General features: G+C 39.9%; 1 protein-coding gene and 1 pseudogene across 1 annotated transcript in view; both read right to left on the bottom strand.

Annotated features, from left to right (window-relative positions):
* Positions 1-18,457, bottom strand: part of CFAP58 (cilia and flagella associated protein 58) — a 104,020-nt gene that overhangs the window by 46,091 nt on the left and 39,472 nt on the right. Inside the window, exons 10-15 of the mRNA XM_002821133.6 lie at positions 15,991-16,152; positions 14,917-15,063; positions 8,913-9,053; positions 7,514-7,737; positions 4,584-4,695; positions 1,618-1,722 (exon numbers count right to left, since the gene is read on the bottom strand). Coding sequence (XP_002821179.2) covers positions 1,618-1,722; positions 4,584-4,695; positions 7,514-7,737; positions 8,913-9,053; positions 14,917-15,063; positions 15,991-16,152 — 891 coding nt within the window. The remainder of the gene's footprint in view (positions 1-1,617; positions 1,723-4,583; positions 4,696-7,513; positions 7,738-8,912; positions 9,054-14,916; positions 15,064-15,990; positions 16,153-18,457) is intronic.
* LOC112135356 (small nucleolar RNA U13) lies at positions 8,511-8,624 on the bottom strand (annotated as a pseudogene).

Below are 18,457 nucleotides of genomic sequence, written 5' to 3'. Positions count from 1 at the left end.
AAGACATCCAAACTATGTACTCTGATTAGAGTATCCTCCTCCCATTATAAAAAACAGGTATTATTATCCCCATTTTACAGATGGGAAAACTGAGATTTGTACAACGTATGTAATTCTCTTAAAGTCATGAAATTGATCAAGGATTGAAACTGATTTAAGACCAGATCTTTCTGGACTCCAAAGTCTACTCCCTCAACCACACAGTAATCTACAAGAGAAGAGGAAAATCCCTGTTGGCCATTCAGTGTCATGATATTCTGGAAGGCTATTTACTGTATCCCCAACTTTAGGGTAAATATCTTTCTTAAGGTAGACTGTAAAACAGAAGGAGCAAATGCCCCTTACTCATATATAGAAGTTCCTACTCCTACTAATATTAACCTAGTGATTAAAATTATGGGCTTTGGGGCTGGGCACAGTGGCTCACATCTGTAATCCCAGCCCTTTGGGAGGCCAAGGCAGGCAGATACTTGGGGTCAGGAGTTTGAGACCATCCTAGCCAACATGGTGAAACCCCATCTCTACTAAAAATACAAAAATTAGCCAGGCGTGGTGGCACACACCTGTAATCCCAGCTACTTGGGAGGCTGAGGCAGGAGAATCACTTGAACCTGGGAGGCAGAGGCTGCAGTGAACCGAGATGGCGCCACTGCACTCCAGCCTGGGCAACAGAGCAAGACTGTCTCAAAAAATTAATTAATTAATAAATTATGGGTTTTGGAATCCAAAATAACATGAATAATTGCTAATATTTATTAGACACCATGTTACCATAGATAATACTAAACCCTTTCAATCCGCACAATATCCATTTTCACAGGTTCTGTTATTGTCCCATAATACAGACTAAGAACATCAGGTGCAATGAAGTTAAACTGACATAACAACTGGCAGTATTCCAAACCAAGCCATCTAACTTCAAGAGCTGACATTCTTATCCACGCTAAACTCATGGGCCCTGACTTCCTCGGCCATCAGCTGGGGATGACCACACCTGCTTCCTGAACTGCAAAGAGGAAATGGGACCAAGTAGGTAAAGCCACCAGCATATCTGGGCATGCAGTAAGTGATGATGATGATGATGACGGCAGTGAAGAAGATGGTGATGATGATGACAGCTGGCCCTTGCAAAGATATAGGCCTAATTGCTACAGAACAGTTTACTGCATAAAATCCTCAAAAAGAAATCTCTTCTTCCATTTCACTCACACAAATCTTCATGTGAACAGATCATTTGTGCTCTATAAGAAAGCTTATTTTCAAAATCAAAATCACAGCATGTTGCATTATATGAAGATATGAAGAAAAATGTTTAAAAGAATCTGATAAATAAAACAGTAGAGAAGTGGGGTGGGGGTTGCTCACATTACCCATTGCAGTAAGTCTAGCCTTGAACTTAATTTTCCAGAATTCTTGAAATATCAGTGATCGCAACATAAAAGACCAATTAATCAGGCTGCGCTTGTTCTTTATGTGTGAGTCACTGTTGCCATCTACAGTTAAATACAAGACATGCAGTGCTGCCAAATAACTGACTAATTCTAAAAATGTAGTCCTGGAGATGGTGGTGCTAAGGCAATCCACTTGTACAATGAGTACAGAAAACAAAAATGCTACCTGTAGGAGCAGCTCTTTTTCAACCACCTCTTCAGTCTTGCTGATGAGACGCTTCTGCAGGGTGTGAATCTTCTGTATCAGCTCATACGCATTGGGGTCACTGGCCTGTCCAAGGGGAACAACAATAGCAGCTCAGATATCATCAGCTTCGAAGCACTGAGGTCTCTATGTAAAATGCACATTGTCTTATTAAAATCTATTGCAAACCTGCAGACCTAATACAGAGAGAATTAGAACCAAAAATAAAGTATAATAGATGATATAATCATAAATTCCTGTCCCCAAAAAAGCAGACTGCAGTTTTCCTAATGTTTTATCTATGGCATTAGTTATTCTATAAATACAAAGTAAATATGTTTATTCCACCAGTGGGAATAACAATAATGGTAGCTACTATGCTTGATATATGATTCTTTGCCACCATCCAGATACTATGCTAAGTGCTTTTTACACAACATTATACCTTAGCTGCAGGACAGCCCTAGGAGACAGTATGTCTTCTCCTTTTATACTGATAGGACAACTGAGGCTGAGAGAAACTAAGTCATTTACTCAGACTGGCAAGGCTCAGAGCTGGAATCAAGCACAAATATGCCATGCTCCAAAGGCACAGGTCTCAATTCTTATGCTCTGAGGCTTACCCTACCATCTCCTCTGTTTACTTAATTTTCCAGAATTCTTTTTGTTGTTGTTGTTATTTGAGACAGGGTCTCACTCTGTTGCCCAGGCTGGAGTACAGTGGTGCGATCATGGCTCACTGCAGCCTTGAACTCTGGGGGATCAAGCAATCCTCCTGCCTCAGTCTCCAAGTAGCTGGGACCACAGGCACGTGCCACCACACCTGGTTAATTTTTTTGTAAAGACAGGGTCTCACTAGGCTGCCCAGGCTGGTATCCAACTCCTGGGCTCAGGCAATCCTCCCACCGTGGCCTCCCAAAGTGCTGGGATTACAGGTGTGAGCCACTGTGCCCAGCCCCTAGAATTATTGAATGGAATGAAGCAGGGCTCCCTAATTCACTCAGCCTTAGGATTCTCCTTTGGTAATTGTCAACAGGAAGATTCATTGCAGTCTATGATGGGGATGGCTTCCAGGATGTGGACTTCTGCTGATTATTGGCAGCAGAACACTACCATGGCATTTAGCTCTGAAATGGAATTATCAGTCCACAAAGCTTTGATGTTCCTTCACTAGTTGTGTACAATTCAAACAAGATATACAGTTATAAATTGGTAATTTGTCCTCTACACTTTCAGCCAAGGCTTCACTTTCATCTGTACTGACATTTTGAATTAATCTAACAGCTAAATATTTTCAACTGCCTCCCAGAGTCTCTATTTTCTAATTTTTCTAACAGAAATTGATGTGGAATTGGAAACTTTAAAGATCTGCATGAAAACACATGGAATAAACTAATGTGACAGTAAATGAATTTAAAATCTTCATCTCCACTTCGGCAGACATATCCATATTACTATTGGGTTAGTAAACTACACCACTCTTGGCATTTGAAGAGGAAGGAATGAGGGTCCAAAAGAGAAAAGAAAAAGAGAGATGCTATTGACTCTGACTTTGCTTAAGAAATGCTAAGCAGTGCCAACTGATATCCATCTATTAGGACTAGATTTGGCACACATTCACCTGGCAGGGTTGGATGCTGTTAAAATTCAGGCCTCATGTTTACATAACAACTTATAATGCATTATCCTTAATGCTTTCTTCATTAAAAGGAAAAAATAAAAACGGAAAACAAGAATCTACCTGGCTGATTTTCTTTCTTACAAGGAAAAAATAAAAATTAAAAACAAAAATAAGGGAATTTTTATTTTTTCCTCTCTTAAAGGTCCCTATGTAAAATACATATTGTCTTTTCCATTCTTAAAGAAAAAAATTAAAATGAAAAACAAAGGCTGGGCGCAGTGTCTCACGCCTGTAATTCCAGCACTTTGGGAGGCCGAGGCGGGCGGATCATGAGGTCAGGAGATCGAGACCACGGTGAAACCCCGTCTCTACTAAAAATACAAAAAATTAGCCGGGCATGGTGGCGGACGCCTGTAGTCCCAGCTACTCGGGAGGCTGAGGCAGGAGAATGGCGTGAACCCAGGAGGCAGAGCTTGCAGTGAGCCGAGATCACGCCACTGCACTCCAGCCTGGGTGACAGAGCGAGACTCCGTCTCAAAAAAAAAAAAAAAGAAAAACAAAAACAAGAATCTCCCTGGTTGATTTTCTTTCTTATACCTGCCCTGCTTTATCTTATATGACATACTTACATCTCACAATACCCTGATCATTCATTTAGTTGAAGGCCCTTTTAGCATCCACATTGCTAGTTACAACTAAAGAGATGGCTTTTTCTTGAATAAGCAGAGTTTGTCTTTAACTGTTATTTTCAGTGCTGGTGGTAATGACTATCAGAAAGTCATAGAATAAAACTAAATATGAAGTTGATTATCCATCCCCTACCAATGGGACTTTAGCTGTGTCCCCAGATTCTAAGAGAAAGGGCTTGGCTAATGCAATGCTTTCAAAAAGAGGGCAGTTCACAAAACTGTGTTTTCTGTGAGTAATAAAAGGATGCAAAGATCAATTGAAAGATGGTGCAGATGCTGGTGACCAATATCATTAAAGGCCATGAACATCCAAGACTAACAGGCAGCCTTAGGATAACTGGTTAACCAAAACCTACCCAAGCCAGAAAAATAAATGTCAATTGGTGAAGCAGGTTCACAGCTTTCACTGGGCTTTCTTTAGGTAGAAAGGATTTTGTGCAAGACTTTTAAAACAAAACCCAAATGAACCATCTGGTTCTGAGAGAACTCAATTTACATCAGATCCAGCCTTACATTTTAGGTGACAATTTGCATAGCATTAAATAAAACCTCGCTTCTCGTTGTGCTTTAGGTTAAAAGCTTCGCGTGGGATAGGAGGAGAGATTTGGGGATGGGGAGAACACGCTGCCAGATGTTACCTCGAGCTTCCTCCATCTGTGCACATTCAGGGGATTCTCCAGCTCCTCCTCCAGGGCTCGGCAGCGTGTCCTCTCCTTCAGCAATTCTCTTTGCATGTGAAAAAACTCCTGTCTGAATAAGACAAACTTCATTTTGCAAAGAATTATCCACCCGTTTGAATATCCTATCTATATTTAATTGGTTGCATACCCACTATGTCTTATACAAAAAGTTGGAATTAGGGAGAATATTGTGAACACTGGGACCAGCCTCCTAAATCTGGGCAAGATGATATTAATTCTTGCAGAGCTCAAGAATTGGCTTAGTTTTCAAAAAAAAAAAAGTGCCGGGGCCTCAGAGTCAGAGTCATGATTCTGGATACTCAATAAATTTATAAGTATACGAAAAGAACAAAGGGCAGGGGGATTGTATTAGTCTTTTCTCACACTGCTAATAAAGACATACCCAAGACTGGGTAATTTATAAAGGAAAGAGGTTTAATGGACTCACAGTTCCACATGGCTGGGAAGGCCTCACAATCATGGAGGAAGACAAAGGGAGAGCAAAGGAACATCTTACATGGTGGCAGGCAAGAGAGCTTCTCTAGGGGAACTCTCATTTATAAAAACCATCAGATCTCGTGAGACTTATTCACTACATCACTACAATGAGAATAGCATGGGGGAAACTACCCCTGTGGTTCAATTGTCTCCACCTGGACCCCACCCATGACACGTGGGGATTATTACAATTCAAGGTGAGGTGTGGGTGGGGACACAGAGTCAGACCATTTCAGCAGTGAATTATGACAGTTTCAATATACTGTTTAATGTTTCTGAATGTCTCTACCATGGTAATAAGTGAACTGGCTACAGTCCACAAGCTCAGCACCTGACAGCAATATATTGAGGCTCAGGTGATAACCTAACACTAGTTAGGGCATACATCTCTACCCTCACTACACATTGAAATCCCCTGGGAAGCTTTGAAAAATACCTCTTCTCCTGGACCCAATCCTTAGAGGGATTCTGTTTAATGGTCTAGCATGGGTCCCCGGCTTCACAGGTCTTGGCGATTCTCACATGCAGCCCGGATTGAGAAATCCAAGTTAGAAGTCGTGATGAGATTTTATGTTGAGTTCCACAACTACACAGATGGCTGAAAAAGTCCTGAATAACTAGCTCTGGCTGAAACACACCGCTAAAATCTTCAGAAATCTCTAGTTGATAGGTAATATGCGACAACCATCCTCAGTGTTGCGAGCTGGCTGTCGCCCTATCGAATGAGACGTTGGAAGGCAGAGAAGAAGCAAGCACTTGCATTGACACAGGCAATAAGGATGTTATTATCTGTCCTCGCCTGCTGCAGGGGTGCAGATTACTAATACTAAGCCATCTCTTTTACTTAATCGCTTCATTTAAACCAATAATACAACTTCCCCTCATTAGCAGGACAAACCATTAGAATTAACTGCATGATGTTCACTCAACAGGGCGCTCAGAGCAAGCTGCTTAGAATTAAAAGCATATTTTTAACACTTCAATTTTCTAGAATGTCATCAGAAGGGGAGGGCAGAAATATTAGCTACTGTATTTGACCGCCTGCTTTGTACTAGACTCTGTACTAGGCACATTGATTTGTTTTCCTGTTTAATTGTGACTACAAGTCCAAAGCTCAGGGAAGTTCAGTGACTTGCCCAAGGTCACACAGCTTGTAGGTAGCAAGACAGACTGGAATTCATACTAGCTTGCCTCCAACCTTTATTAAGTTGTCTTCCCATTGAAAAGAAAAATAAAATATATTGTCAACAAACTAGCAATACTGAATGGGAATGGATAAAATTTGGTCCTTTGTGTATGTAATGAAAATAACTCATGGCTGACAAGTTTAGTGATGGTTTGGAGACTATTCAATAGCTACTTAGAATGAATCCATTTGTCTCCAAAATGTCAGTGGTGGTATCTCTGGGTAGTAAAGTTATGAGTGATTTTCTAATCCCTTCTTTATATTTTTTCTGCATTTCTCATATTTCCTACAATGAATTTGTACTACTTTCATCATCTGAAATACAAGCAACTCCAAAAGAAAAAAAAAAGAAAAAGTATTGATCTATCCTTGATAGTGGCAACCTCGCTATTCCTGAATATATTCATTGCAATTAAATATCCAAACTATCTTCTAACCCAATTGATTTGAGAAGCAGATCCAAACCATGCCCTTATTCCAAGATGGTCAAGGATACTGTTCATCTACAAGTCTGTGGGGAATAAGGATAGCTACTGAGAAAATACCAGAACTCTTATTTGGTTTCCTGCAATTGCCTATATAAAACATGGTGACGTTTTCCCAAAGGGAAAGTAGATCTTGTGTAATGCAAGATTTAAAGAAAGAAGAAGGCGCACTAAGCTAAAGTGAAAGCTGCAGAAGATAAATCAAAAGTGAGATATAAAATTTGGCCGCCTTCTAAGGAAACAAAGTTTTCAAGTAGTGATAAAATTATATTTTCCACCTCTTTTCTTCCTGTATATAATTCCAAGAAAAAGATGTGCAAATGTTACCAGATTAAATTTCAATATTGATGCTCCCTCTCTTGCATACTGACTTATTAAAGAAATTCAAGAAAGCTCATTGGGGGAAAAAATTTCTGAATTGTAACTAATTTCCTTGAAAATTATTTTGTAAAATCCAGAATACGGTTTTTTAAAAACCTTTTTGCACTTGCCCATACCCTCCCGAAAGGAAGCTGGTTCATTTTTGTGACACAGCATGGGCACAATGGAGATGTTATGGAAAAGCTGCTCTTATTATTCGTTAATAATTTCATCCTGTAAACTTCATTTTGTACAACTCGATAAAGACCTTCAATGAGCAACAAGCATGACTACGAAGTGATTTTAGGAGCTCCCCACGTTGCACTGCGCCCTCAGCCCTGAGTTCTATTATCTATTACCTGAGTTCTTCAACATTAGCCACACTCCTGGCAAGAATCCCCTTTTCCCGGCGAAGCTTCTTGATCTCAAGTCTGAGAATTCTCATGTCCTCCAACCTCTGGTTGTACTGGCTCTCCCCTTTATTCAGCACAGACTGTTGGATCTTGATCTTCTCATAGAGCAAAGCTAACTCGTCATTGCGCCGAACAAGCTGAGACCCCAGGATATCTCTCTCACTGATGACCTAGGAAGGTAGGGAGGGGCATAGTCACCAGGGAAGGAGAAGCCTTAGCTTTTCATTGTGGCAGCACCATTCATTCAATGAGTATCTATCAAACGCCCGCATGTACTGGGCACCACATGGGCTGGGCACCGGAAAGAGCTGGCTAGACAATCAACACTGGACCCCTCCCGTTAGAGTTTTTGAAAACACCATACAACAGATAATTCTTAATAATATTAATAATAATAGTCCAAGGCTGGGTACAGTGGCTCATGCATGTAATCCCAGCACTTTGGGAGGCCAAGACGGGCAGATCACTTGAGGCCAGGAGTTTTCAACCAGCCTGGCCAACATGGTGAAACCCCATCTCTACTAAAAATATAAAAATTAGCCAGGCGCAGTGGCACATGTCTGTAGTCCCAGCTACTTGGGAGGCTGAGGTGGGAGGATCACTGGAGCCTGGGAGGAGAAGGTTGTAGTGAGCCGAGATGGTGCCACCACACTCTAGCCTGGGTGACAGAGAGAGACTCTGTCTCAAAAATAATAATAGTCCAACCATCTAATAATCTGTAGCCCATGTGTGTATTGTTTTGTTTATTTCCAAACCCATTATATTTATAAATGTTCAAATCTGAATGACTTCATGGTGGGCTAGCTCTTGCCAAGTTCCACTACTTCCTTCTGTCTTGCACTGGCCAACTTCTCTCTGCCAGGTCCCTCAGAGCAGTTAAATTTCTAACCCCCAAATTATGCATTTGGGTTTCTATCTCCCAAATTGTTTTTTATTTTTTTCATGTTGGATGGGTAATGTGCCGACATTGTGATAAGGTTTGAGGGAGGCATATCTTACACACACATGTGAACACCCAGTCAAGATCAAATCATGTAATTATTAATTGCAATTATATGTGAGCAACTGTTTTATACTAGAATGCAAGCTCCTTGAGGATGAACCTTATTGTCTTGGGGCCAACGTGTCCCTAGTGCCTAGAGGAGTGACTAAGGCATGGGAAGTGCTCATAAGTCAAATAAAGGAGTGAATATTTCATAATTAATCAACACAAGATGGGTCTCTGCTGCTGTTCTTCCAATAGGGCTGGTTGGCAGAGCTTAGAGAGGAAGGAAGTTTCGAAGGGTGGAATTAAATACTCGTGTCTGTTGACAAGGTCTGCAAGTCCGACAAGGAGGTGCTCTACCTGGTCTAATTCCTTCCTCTGTCTCAACCTCTCCCCGTCAGCCTCGGCAATTATTCGCAGGAGTTTTCTCTCTTCAGCTTCTTGCTTTTCAATAAAGTGTTTGGTCTCCAGGGCTTGTTGTCTCAGCTTCTGCAGCTCAGCCTGACAAAGAGTGGAAGATACAGGCAAATTTCAATTCGTTACAGCACAAACCAGGACGACAGGGCCCGGATTCAGATGTACAGTTGTGCTTCTTACTCTTTCCTCTGATGTTTCATTTAACACAATTTGATTTCTCTCACAAGCAAAACAAGCTTACAACACACACACACACACACACACCACACACACACTCATAAAGAAATAGCAATGCACATTACAGTCATCACGTTTATTCTGAGTTGTGCCCTTGAGGGATTTCTATCATTTTTCTATATATGTGTAGCAGGGGCTTTATTGGTATTCAGCAGCACTTTATCTCTTACCAGCTAAACACCAGGAGAATTCACAAAGAATAGTGCAGAGCAGGATGTCGGGGTGAGGACAGGGGAAGCCTCTGTGTGTACCAGCTCCTGTAATGGCCCTAACACCACCAGCACATGAACTGCAAAGGTAAAGCCTTTTGTAAGCAAAATTAAACTAGTCAAAGATAATAACTGTCTATCTTGTAAAACATCCTGATGAAACAGAAGGGATGTCATTTATAAAAAGATATATAGATCCTACTTCTATGGCACTTCCAACCCAGATGAGAGGATAAGATAGACAAATATTCTGCAAATATTAAGAAGTCTAGGCAATAATTTTTCAGCGTCTTGATTATCACACAGACAGTGAATTGATATTATGGGAGGTCAAAGAAAAGTCATCATTAGACTGGGGGTAGCAGGGATGCTTTCTCAGAGAGCTCAGACCTGAATCTGGCCCCTAAGTTTATATGAAAATCATAGGAATTATGGAGAAAGGGTGCTATGGACTGTTAAGTTTCAGCAGGACAATTTTTGTCTCATCAAAGCGCACATTCACTTCTATTCCACAAGTTTGTTTGTGACCTACCATATCCCAGGCGTGATACTAGGCATTTGCGTAGCTACTCCTATCTCCGTTTAATGCAATTACAGAGACAAAAGCAAATAACTTGCCCAAGGTCATGGAGCTATTAAATAGCAGATTGAGATTCCAACCCAGATCTTTTGATTCCAAAGCCTGTGCTCCTTCTACTGTTACCACCCAAGAGTTCCAAATTAAATATAGAAGATAAGCAAGACTTGAGGGATTCGCCATCCATTGAAGATGATGAATAACCAACAAGTGTGAAAATGCTATCTAACTATGTGAAAAGGACATGCGTGTACACATAAAGGAGTTTATATTTCTGCCTGGGGTTTAGAGGGAAGAACCAGTAAGGTCACTGGCAGTTGACAGATACTGCCAACATGGAAGGTTATGTGTTAGAGCAGGGCATTCAATAGTCAGGCCTGTGGGAACAAAGGCGTGCAAACTGTAAAGTACCTGGTGTGTTCACCAGACAGTGAAACAGCCAATATGGCTGAATTAGAGAGTTAGGTAGGGAATAGCTGGAGGTAAGGCTCACAAACAGCTAAGCCAGACAGGGAAAGGCCTTGTGTGCCATGCACTATATAGGGCATGCAGTGGGGGAACCAAAGTTACATACGTTACAGGAAAGAAGAATATGCCTTTGAGAGGTTCCATGCCCAACTGGGATGGATGACGGATATCACAGACCAGGTCAGAACAAGAAGAAGCAAATGAGGAGGAAGAGCTCTGCTTTCTCCCATGCTGGAATCACAACGGAGATGACATGATAATATTAAGGTTTCAACTTGTCAATGGCTTGCAAGTTGGCAAATGTCAGTAAAAGAGTAATAATTTTTTCCTTCAAGTCAGTATTTGGACCTCCACCTACCAAAAAATGACACCAAGATGATGGAAACCTCATACTTTTAAGTGCCTTTGAACCAACCCAACTTTAGTTACGGTCTGTCTCTGCCCCATGAAAACCAAAAGTCATTAATTCTACATCTCAGACTTATCCAAACAGTAAAAGATACTGTGTACCTCGTAACAGATGTGTAATGTCACAAACTGAATGCAACCAGGTACTATAAAACCAAGGGTTTCTTTTATGACGTTTTGTTTGTTCATTCATGAAATATGTTTTGGTCTAGGGATAAGCAAAAGGAAATACTTATTGAGAAAAGATCTCATCTAGTATTTACCACTTGCGGGGATTGTCTGTTAGGAAACAGAGCAAAGAACCAGCCTTTCTGTTTCTATAATCATTTAAGGTGACAGCAAAGACAGCAATAAAATACCTATTTGGCTCATGCTTTCTTTAATAAAACTTTTATTTTCCCAGATGTGCAACATTCACTTCCCTGTTCTTAAGTGCCAAGAGCTGATCAGAATCAATCAGCAGAACAAAATGAAACCCCTGTTATATTAAAATGCAATCAACAGTGTGTAAAAGTATCTGTCTGAAATGTAAGACCACTCGTGTATTTGGCATTGCCAATACAATACAATATATCAAAATAATATATCAAAATTCTGAGTGGTCTCCTTATGTCATAAATTTATGGGCTGCAAACAAAATGTGGCATTAGACATTGGCAGAAAATGTTAATATCAACAAAATATCTTGGGTCTAATGCATTTAGCAGTTATAAATCTGAGCCATCTCACCCAGGAAGGATGGCAACAACCACTATGCATTCAAAAGCTCATCAAGCAACGCCCTAGGTGGGACCTGAGGTTTCTGCACCTATCCAAGTGTTACTGGTGGTATAAAGTTGTAATGAGATGGCGAGACACAGCCTTTACTCACTGCTTCCACAATTATACAATTTTGCAAAAGGCATTATGGATTATCTGTAACCAGATTTGGCTATGGGCATAAATCATATCTCAGGAGTCATACTTGTAGAATTTCTCCCATTCATACATGATCTCAAACCGAGTTTCATAGAAATCATCTGTTTAAATCTAGCAAAACAAATAGTACCACTGAAGTCTTCTAGCCATGAGAATAATTAGGCTCTGTCTCTCTTTCTCTTTCTCTCTCTCTCTCTCTCTCTCTCTCTCTCTCTCTCATGGATAACAGCTCCCTATCTATGGCAGGCTACAGAGTCCACTGAGTAAAAGAATATGGTGCCCTGAAGCCAGGCCCTAATGTGGTGCTGAGCTCTGGACACAGATAATTTGCTGCTGAATTATTCACCAAGAATCAAAGTGCTCTCAGATACATGTAGGATGATTGGAAAGAGACAAGATAGAATCAGGGGCTTGTTAGGACTGGAAGGCAGACACTCCAAATGAGATGGTTCCTTCAGTGCTGATGAAACAAGCCTGGGACACAATGCGCAGATGAATGCAGACACAGCAACATCTACAGAGAACTATTGACATCCTGTCACAACCATAATGTGCTGACAGTGTACAGGATCCTCAGGCATCAGTGGAGACTGGTAGCAACAGAAAAAGTAAAAGAAACATGGAAGGACAAGATTTGTCTGCTGAAGGGGATGAATGAAGATGAGGATGACCTACTAAAGACAGTCATTTGCCTATCGGCTTGGAAAAGTCGTAAATTGAATTGTCCTGTCCAAGGGTATCTCACAGACTACCTAGCAGGCAAGGGCTTGCCCCTCCGGGAGGGATTATGTACCCGTGTAGCTTCGTACAACTCGCAATAATAAGATAAATGTCTCTTGGAGTAAAGCTACTAGAAAATCTGCCCTTTCCCTCAGGGTTTTGGTTGGCAGACTTCAGATGCATGAAATCCAGGGACCTGTGTGAAATGTGATTCATTCTTAGGCTAAAAAAGTCAAGAGGCTAAAACTCAACTTTTGAGCTGTCATATTTTTCTAGAGAATGTCAAACGGGCTTAATGATAGGCCAAAATTATCCAGTCGGAGCACCATTGCAAGTCATCCTTGGATAGCCTCAAATAATAAATCAGGCAGGCCTCTCTCTCTGCTCCTCATTCTTGCCTTCATTGGAAATGCAGGGAGAAAGGGCATCCCAGTTCAACAGTAAGTCCAAAGCAATCATCTTCCTATAATCAATGACCCAAAGCCATCCAGACCTGGGATTCTCCATTTGGAGCAGTCTCTGGAGCAGAAGCCTTTTAATCATCCTTCATGTTCACCAGCTGCCAAATCTGCTGGCCCAGGTCCAAATGATACAGGACTTTATTGCCCTGTATTTTATTGTATTATGATGCTTCTTTGGAGCTTTATGTAGACACCTGATGGCAGAGGCCATAAATGAAACAAATATTAGCTAAAGTCAAACTCTGAGGAATTAGGAATAATTGATATTTTGTATAGGACAGTTGTTCTAAAGCAGGATTTTGTAGAACAACATTAGTTCCAACTTGGATCCCAGTATGGAGTAATAATTAATCTTTTGAATAGAGCATTACTAGGGAAAGTAAGAGATGAGACCCAACACCATCCTTTAAAGAGAAAGAGATGATGCACCAAATGGATTACATTGAGCCTTGCTAACATGATCCATACCGCTCATGGATGAAGCAATGTTTAAAATAAGTTTCTTCCGATTCATTCAGCAATAAATAAGCCCTATCCCACTACAAGCTTCACAGTGGAACAAACTGTTTTCTATAAAACTCTGGTTTCGAACGAGGAGTATAAGGGCAAAGATGCAGAACATTTTCCAGTTTTAGAAAATATATGTATATTTCTTTATATATAAAAAATGCAGAATCTTCTATTCTTTTTCTATCATAAGCTAGAGTGGGGGAGATGAATGTCTGAGACAGGTAAATATATCAGTTACAATATCTTTTTTATACATGCACTTTTGTTACAGTTTAATCTTTCTCAAATGAAATGAGCTTTACGTTAATTTAATGTAGTAATTCTATTTCCATGAAAACCTATAATTAACTTGACAAAACTCATTATTAAATTGAGAGTGCCTATTTCAATCTATGGCATCTTATAATCTAGAAAATATGGCATTGAACCTGCCCAACGCTAGATATAAATTTTCAAGACAGTGACTATCTTCGAAAACTAATATGTGCAGAAAGCAAGGTACCCAGTCTCTAATTTGTTGTAAACAGTTTCTGCAAGTGGCTCTTAAGCACCCATGAGTATTCTGCACATATGTTTTCATAACAAAAGTGGCATTATTTTCTTAGAAGTTCCTTTTTTAATCCTTGGTCAAATGGATTGGAAGGGAAATCTATTGGACTGGATAGGAAAAAGAAAAATACATTAGGTTTAGTGGTGTGTACAGTAAAACATATTTGGTTAGAGGATTTAAAATGGCATAATTATTTGCTTTGTATTCTTGGAAAGGGTCCTTAAGTTAGTAGACATAGAATATCCTAAATTAGTAGATTTTAAAGGGTACGTCTTAGTAAGATATATGAAGACAGAGATGATCCCTGGAAGAGCAGCTGCAAAGTTCTTAGACCCGCAGAGGTAAAATGAACTACAACCTGGTCAAGGGTAAACCAAGTGAGAACAGAGCTTTAACACCCAGTTGATAAGACTGCAGATAGAAACGTCACATGCACACAAAGTAAAAAACAGAGGTACAAAGCATCACCTTATAGAAGGCCCAGGGAGGAGTTTGGGAGGGTTGGGTGTGAGCACAATGGTTGTACTTGGTTGTAAATGCAGAGGGATTGTAGCGAGCTTGTAAATTCAAGGACTTCTTGGCACTGCCGACCTGCTAGGTTCTCTCCCACTGATGTATGATAGCCTGCATAAATGAAGGGGGTGTGTGTGCATCTCCACTGCTCCCTTCCCCCATTCTACCTAGCAGCACCACCTGTAAGGAGCCCTGACCTAGAGATGGTAAAGCTCATCCTCCTGGTGCCTTGTGTGCTTGGTTTGGGTAACTAGCAACTGTGACCACAGGCAGGCATGGTTGTTCTCCCTGCCCCTTGCTGCCTTCAGTGAGACTGAAGGCTGCCTGAGTGGGCTGATGAATTGTTAGTCCTTTGCTTTTACTATGAGGTCAGTACCTTCAATGTTTCCTTTTCCTTTTCTATTCGCTGCTGTTCCAGGTGCAGCTTCACAAGTGCGGACTCTTTGGCAGAGATTTCTTCTTTCAGCTGATCTACCTGATGAGTCATAATCTTTAACTTTCTCTTCATTTCTGTTATTTCATCCTAACAAAATGAAAGGAGAAATGTTTGAAAGTGAATTAGACATCATCGTCCCTGTGGAAGTTCAATATATATTTCAGAGATTTAAGGGACGCTCTCTCAAAACGATGGTCTCTTGATCAATTACAACTAGGCTATTCCTTTGTCTCTAGTGCCCATCGACCTCAAAGTACTTTACAGTATTAACTCTCAAAATGTTCTCATGAAATACACACAAAATATGCATAAGGAACATCACACACACACACCTTATTCCTCCTTTCACGAAAGGAATTGGAAGCACAACAAACATATAACTAAAAGATTTTGAAGTGAAGCTCTGGAATTCAAGAGTATGCTGCTGCCCTCTGAGTCATGGTAGCTATTAGCAGTTTTAAAAATTAGAAAGAGAGTTGGGCACAGTGGCTTATGCCTGTAATCCCAGCACTTTGGGAGGCCAAGGCAGGTGGATCACTTGAGGTCAGGAGTTCGAGACCAGCCTGGTCAACATGGTGAAAACCCTGTCTCTACTGAGAATACAAAAATTAGCCAGGCATGGTGGCATGGGCCTGTAATCCCAGCTACTCAGGAGACTGAGGCAGGAGAATCACTTGAACCCAGGAGGCAGAGGTCGCAGTGAGCCGAGATCGCGTCACTGCACTCCAGCTGGGTGACAGAGCGAGACTCCATCTCAAAAAAAAAAAAAAGTAGAAAGACGAGAATAGTAATTCTACATAATAATTAAAAGTAGGACCATGAGCCCACATCCTATTAAGATGTGTCATTTCCATTTCAAATAACCTGATAGTTTTGCGTAAATTGATCTTTTCAGGTGAATTTCACGAGTTTTTTTTTTAATCTATTCTAAATTCTGCCATTAGGATAACAGAAACTGTTTTAAATGCAGGGTGAGAATAAATCAAAATGTAAGGACATAAATATATTATTTACCTGAGCCTCAACCAGATTTTTGCTATACAGATTCCTATCTGATCTCACAGCTTCATATAGGTTCTGTTGCTGTTTTAATTTAATTTCTGATTCAGCTATTTTTTTCCTGTAGTCAAAAATCTGCGTTTCACGAACTTTTATGTCTTCCATGTTCATAAGGACCTGGAGGAGAAAGAAGTATATGAATGTGGTTAAATAGCCCATCTGTGCTTATTGGTTCAGGACAAATGGAGTTTTTTATCTAAGGGTGGCTGGTAGAGACGCCAGTAATCAGAAAATCTGACACTGGCTGTAATCACTGCAGTACAACACAGAAATTCAGCCCAACTGATTAGGGGCAAACACACATTTTATCTATACTAGAGTTCTGCTCAAGTATAAAGCTTAACACAGTTATTTTGTGATCACAAGAAAGAAAAAAAAAGAGAAGAAATTCTTTCAATTCTGAAAACCTCTCCTGACCACCCTACCCCCAAAAAAGGGGAAAAAAATAGTCGCAGGCTTAAACAGAGCTTAACACAAAGCACTAAGAAAGATAAGAGATAACCTAGCTGTTTGGCCACACTGGCTGCTTATAAAGTTAACCACAAGAAAGAAAAATGGTCTTCGAACTTTGATAGCAATCATAACGTTATCTTGCCAATGTCAAACTCACTCCATCAGGGGAACTGAAAAGCCACTCCGTAAAAATGCATTCTATTGTGCACAAAATACTTCCAGGAAAGATGGGATGGAAGAACTACTGCCTCATTTTTGCAAGTATGAAAAACCAACACCTGAAATTCCACCATGAGTCAATACCTCTCAACAAGCCATGCACACAGTAGCAATGACGTCATCATGACGCTCTGCTGCAATGTTCACACAAGTTGCTTTTTTAAAGGTAAACTTCTTTAAAAAGTCCTTAAGAAGAAAAATTTTCACGAAGAAATCTGATTAAATCAAGGAAACTACAGTGTAAATAACAGCTAGAGCACATAAGGAGAAAATTCTTAAGAAAATTTCGCTGTGTTTCTTGGTGTTCCCTTAATTAATGGTTGTAATGGGAGGACACAGAGCAATGTGACAGAGCATGGAGGAAAAGGGGACACATATGAAGAAACAGGGCTATGTCTCTGGGCCCACGTCTCTGAGGAAGTGACAGTTTACCTAGAACGAAAGGTGGAAAAGGACCTCTTAGACTTCTGCCATCCTGATATTCACCATGACTCAGGTATGGGCTACTTGTGAGCAACATGTTCCCGAATTATTGCACTTACAAGAATCCATTTTTTCCACTTGCAGAACTACCATCCCAGAAAATACATAAATGAGAAGTCCGGTTCTATTCTTTCCCTATCAGAGTTAATGATGGCTATGATTTTAAACATTTATCCTTTATATATTTAAATAAGCACCTTTCAAAATTTTTTTACAGGTGCTTAAGGAGGGATGGGATTGAATTTTAGTAAATGTCTTTCAATGTATATAATTTTGTACTATTCTTTCTTATTGGGTCAACTGATTTGATAAACCTAATAACAGATTTTTCCTTTTAAAAATATTTTAAGTTCTTTATATATAGTTCCATGTGCCATAACTTAAAATAAATTCATAAATGTGAAATATACATTTATTTTCCTTATTTACTTGAACTTTCTTTCTCCCTTCAACATCAGCCCCTCTTCTACACGAAACAAAACTAGGTTAACAATCTACTACGTATACTTCCATATTTTTCATTGGATTCTGCATATTCTATTCAGGTCTACAACCTAATAATAATAGCTAATATTCATCGGTTACTTTCTATGTACCTGATATTTTATATATATTAGCTCCTTTAATCTCTCAAAAATCCTCTAAGATATGTACTATTATTGCACCCAATTTTACAGAGAAGGAAACAGATCAAAATAAGTAATATTTACAAAGTTATTCAATGAGTAAATAGACAACTACACAGATTTGTTTGTTTTCTGTTTTGCTTTTTGGGGTTTGTTTTTACTTTTTAGCCAAATGGGATCTTATAATTACTCTTATGCACTTTCCTTTTTATCATCGAATAATACCTTGTAGAAATCATCACTCAAATTCATTCTCTTTAAAGGTTGCATAATATCCCATAGCGTGGGTGTGCCATCATAATTTAATTCTTCTCCACTGATGGGCATTAACTTTGTTTCCACTTTTTTGCCACTCTGAACCATGCTACAGGAAACATTTTTGTATGTGTATTCTCACGCACTTGTGCTTTTATTTCTGTGGGATGGATTCCCAGGAGTGGAATAGCTGGCTCAAAAGACATATATATTTTCAACTTTAATAGATATTGCTAGATTGCTTTCCAAAATGGCTGTAACACTTTACATTTCCACACCACCAGCAATAGCTTTCTTAATAGAAAGCTATCCTTGCAGCTTCAGGATGAACCCTCTTTGGTCATACTGGATGATTCTTTTAATGTACTGTTGAATTTGGTTTGCTG

This window comes from Pongo abelii, chromosome 8 (assembly GCF_028885655.2).
Source record: "Pongo abelii isolate AG06213 chromosome 8, NHGRI_mPonAbe1-v2.0_pri, whole genome shotgun sequence".
NCBI lineage: Eukaryota > Metazoa > Chordata > Mammalia > Primates > Hominidae > Pongo > Pongo abelii.
This window is presented reverse-complemented; position numbering and strand designations above follow the sequence as displayed.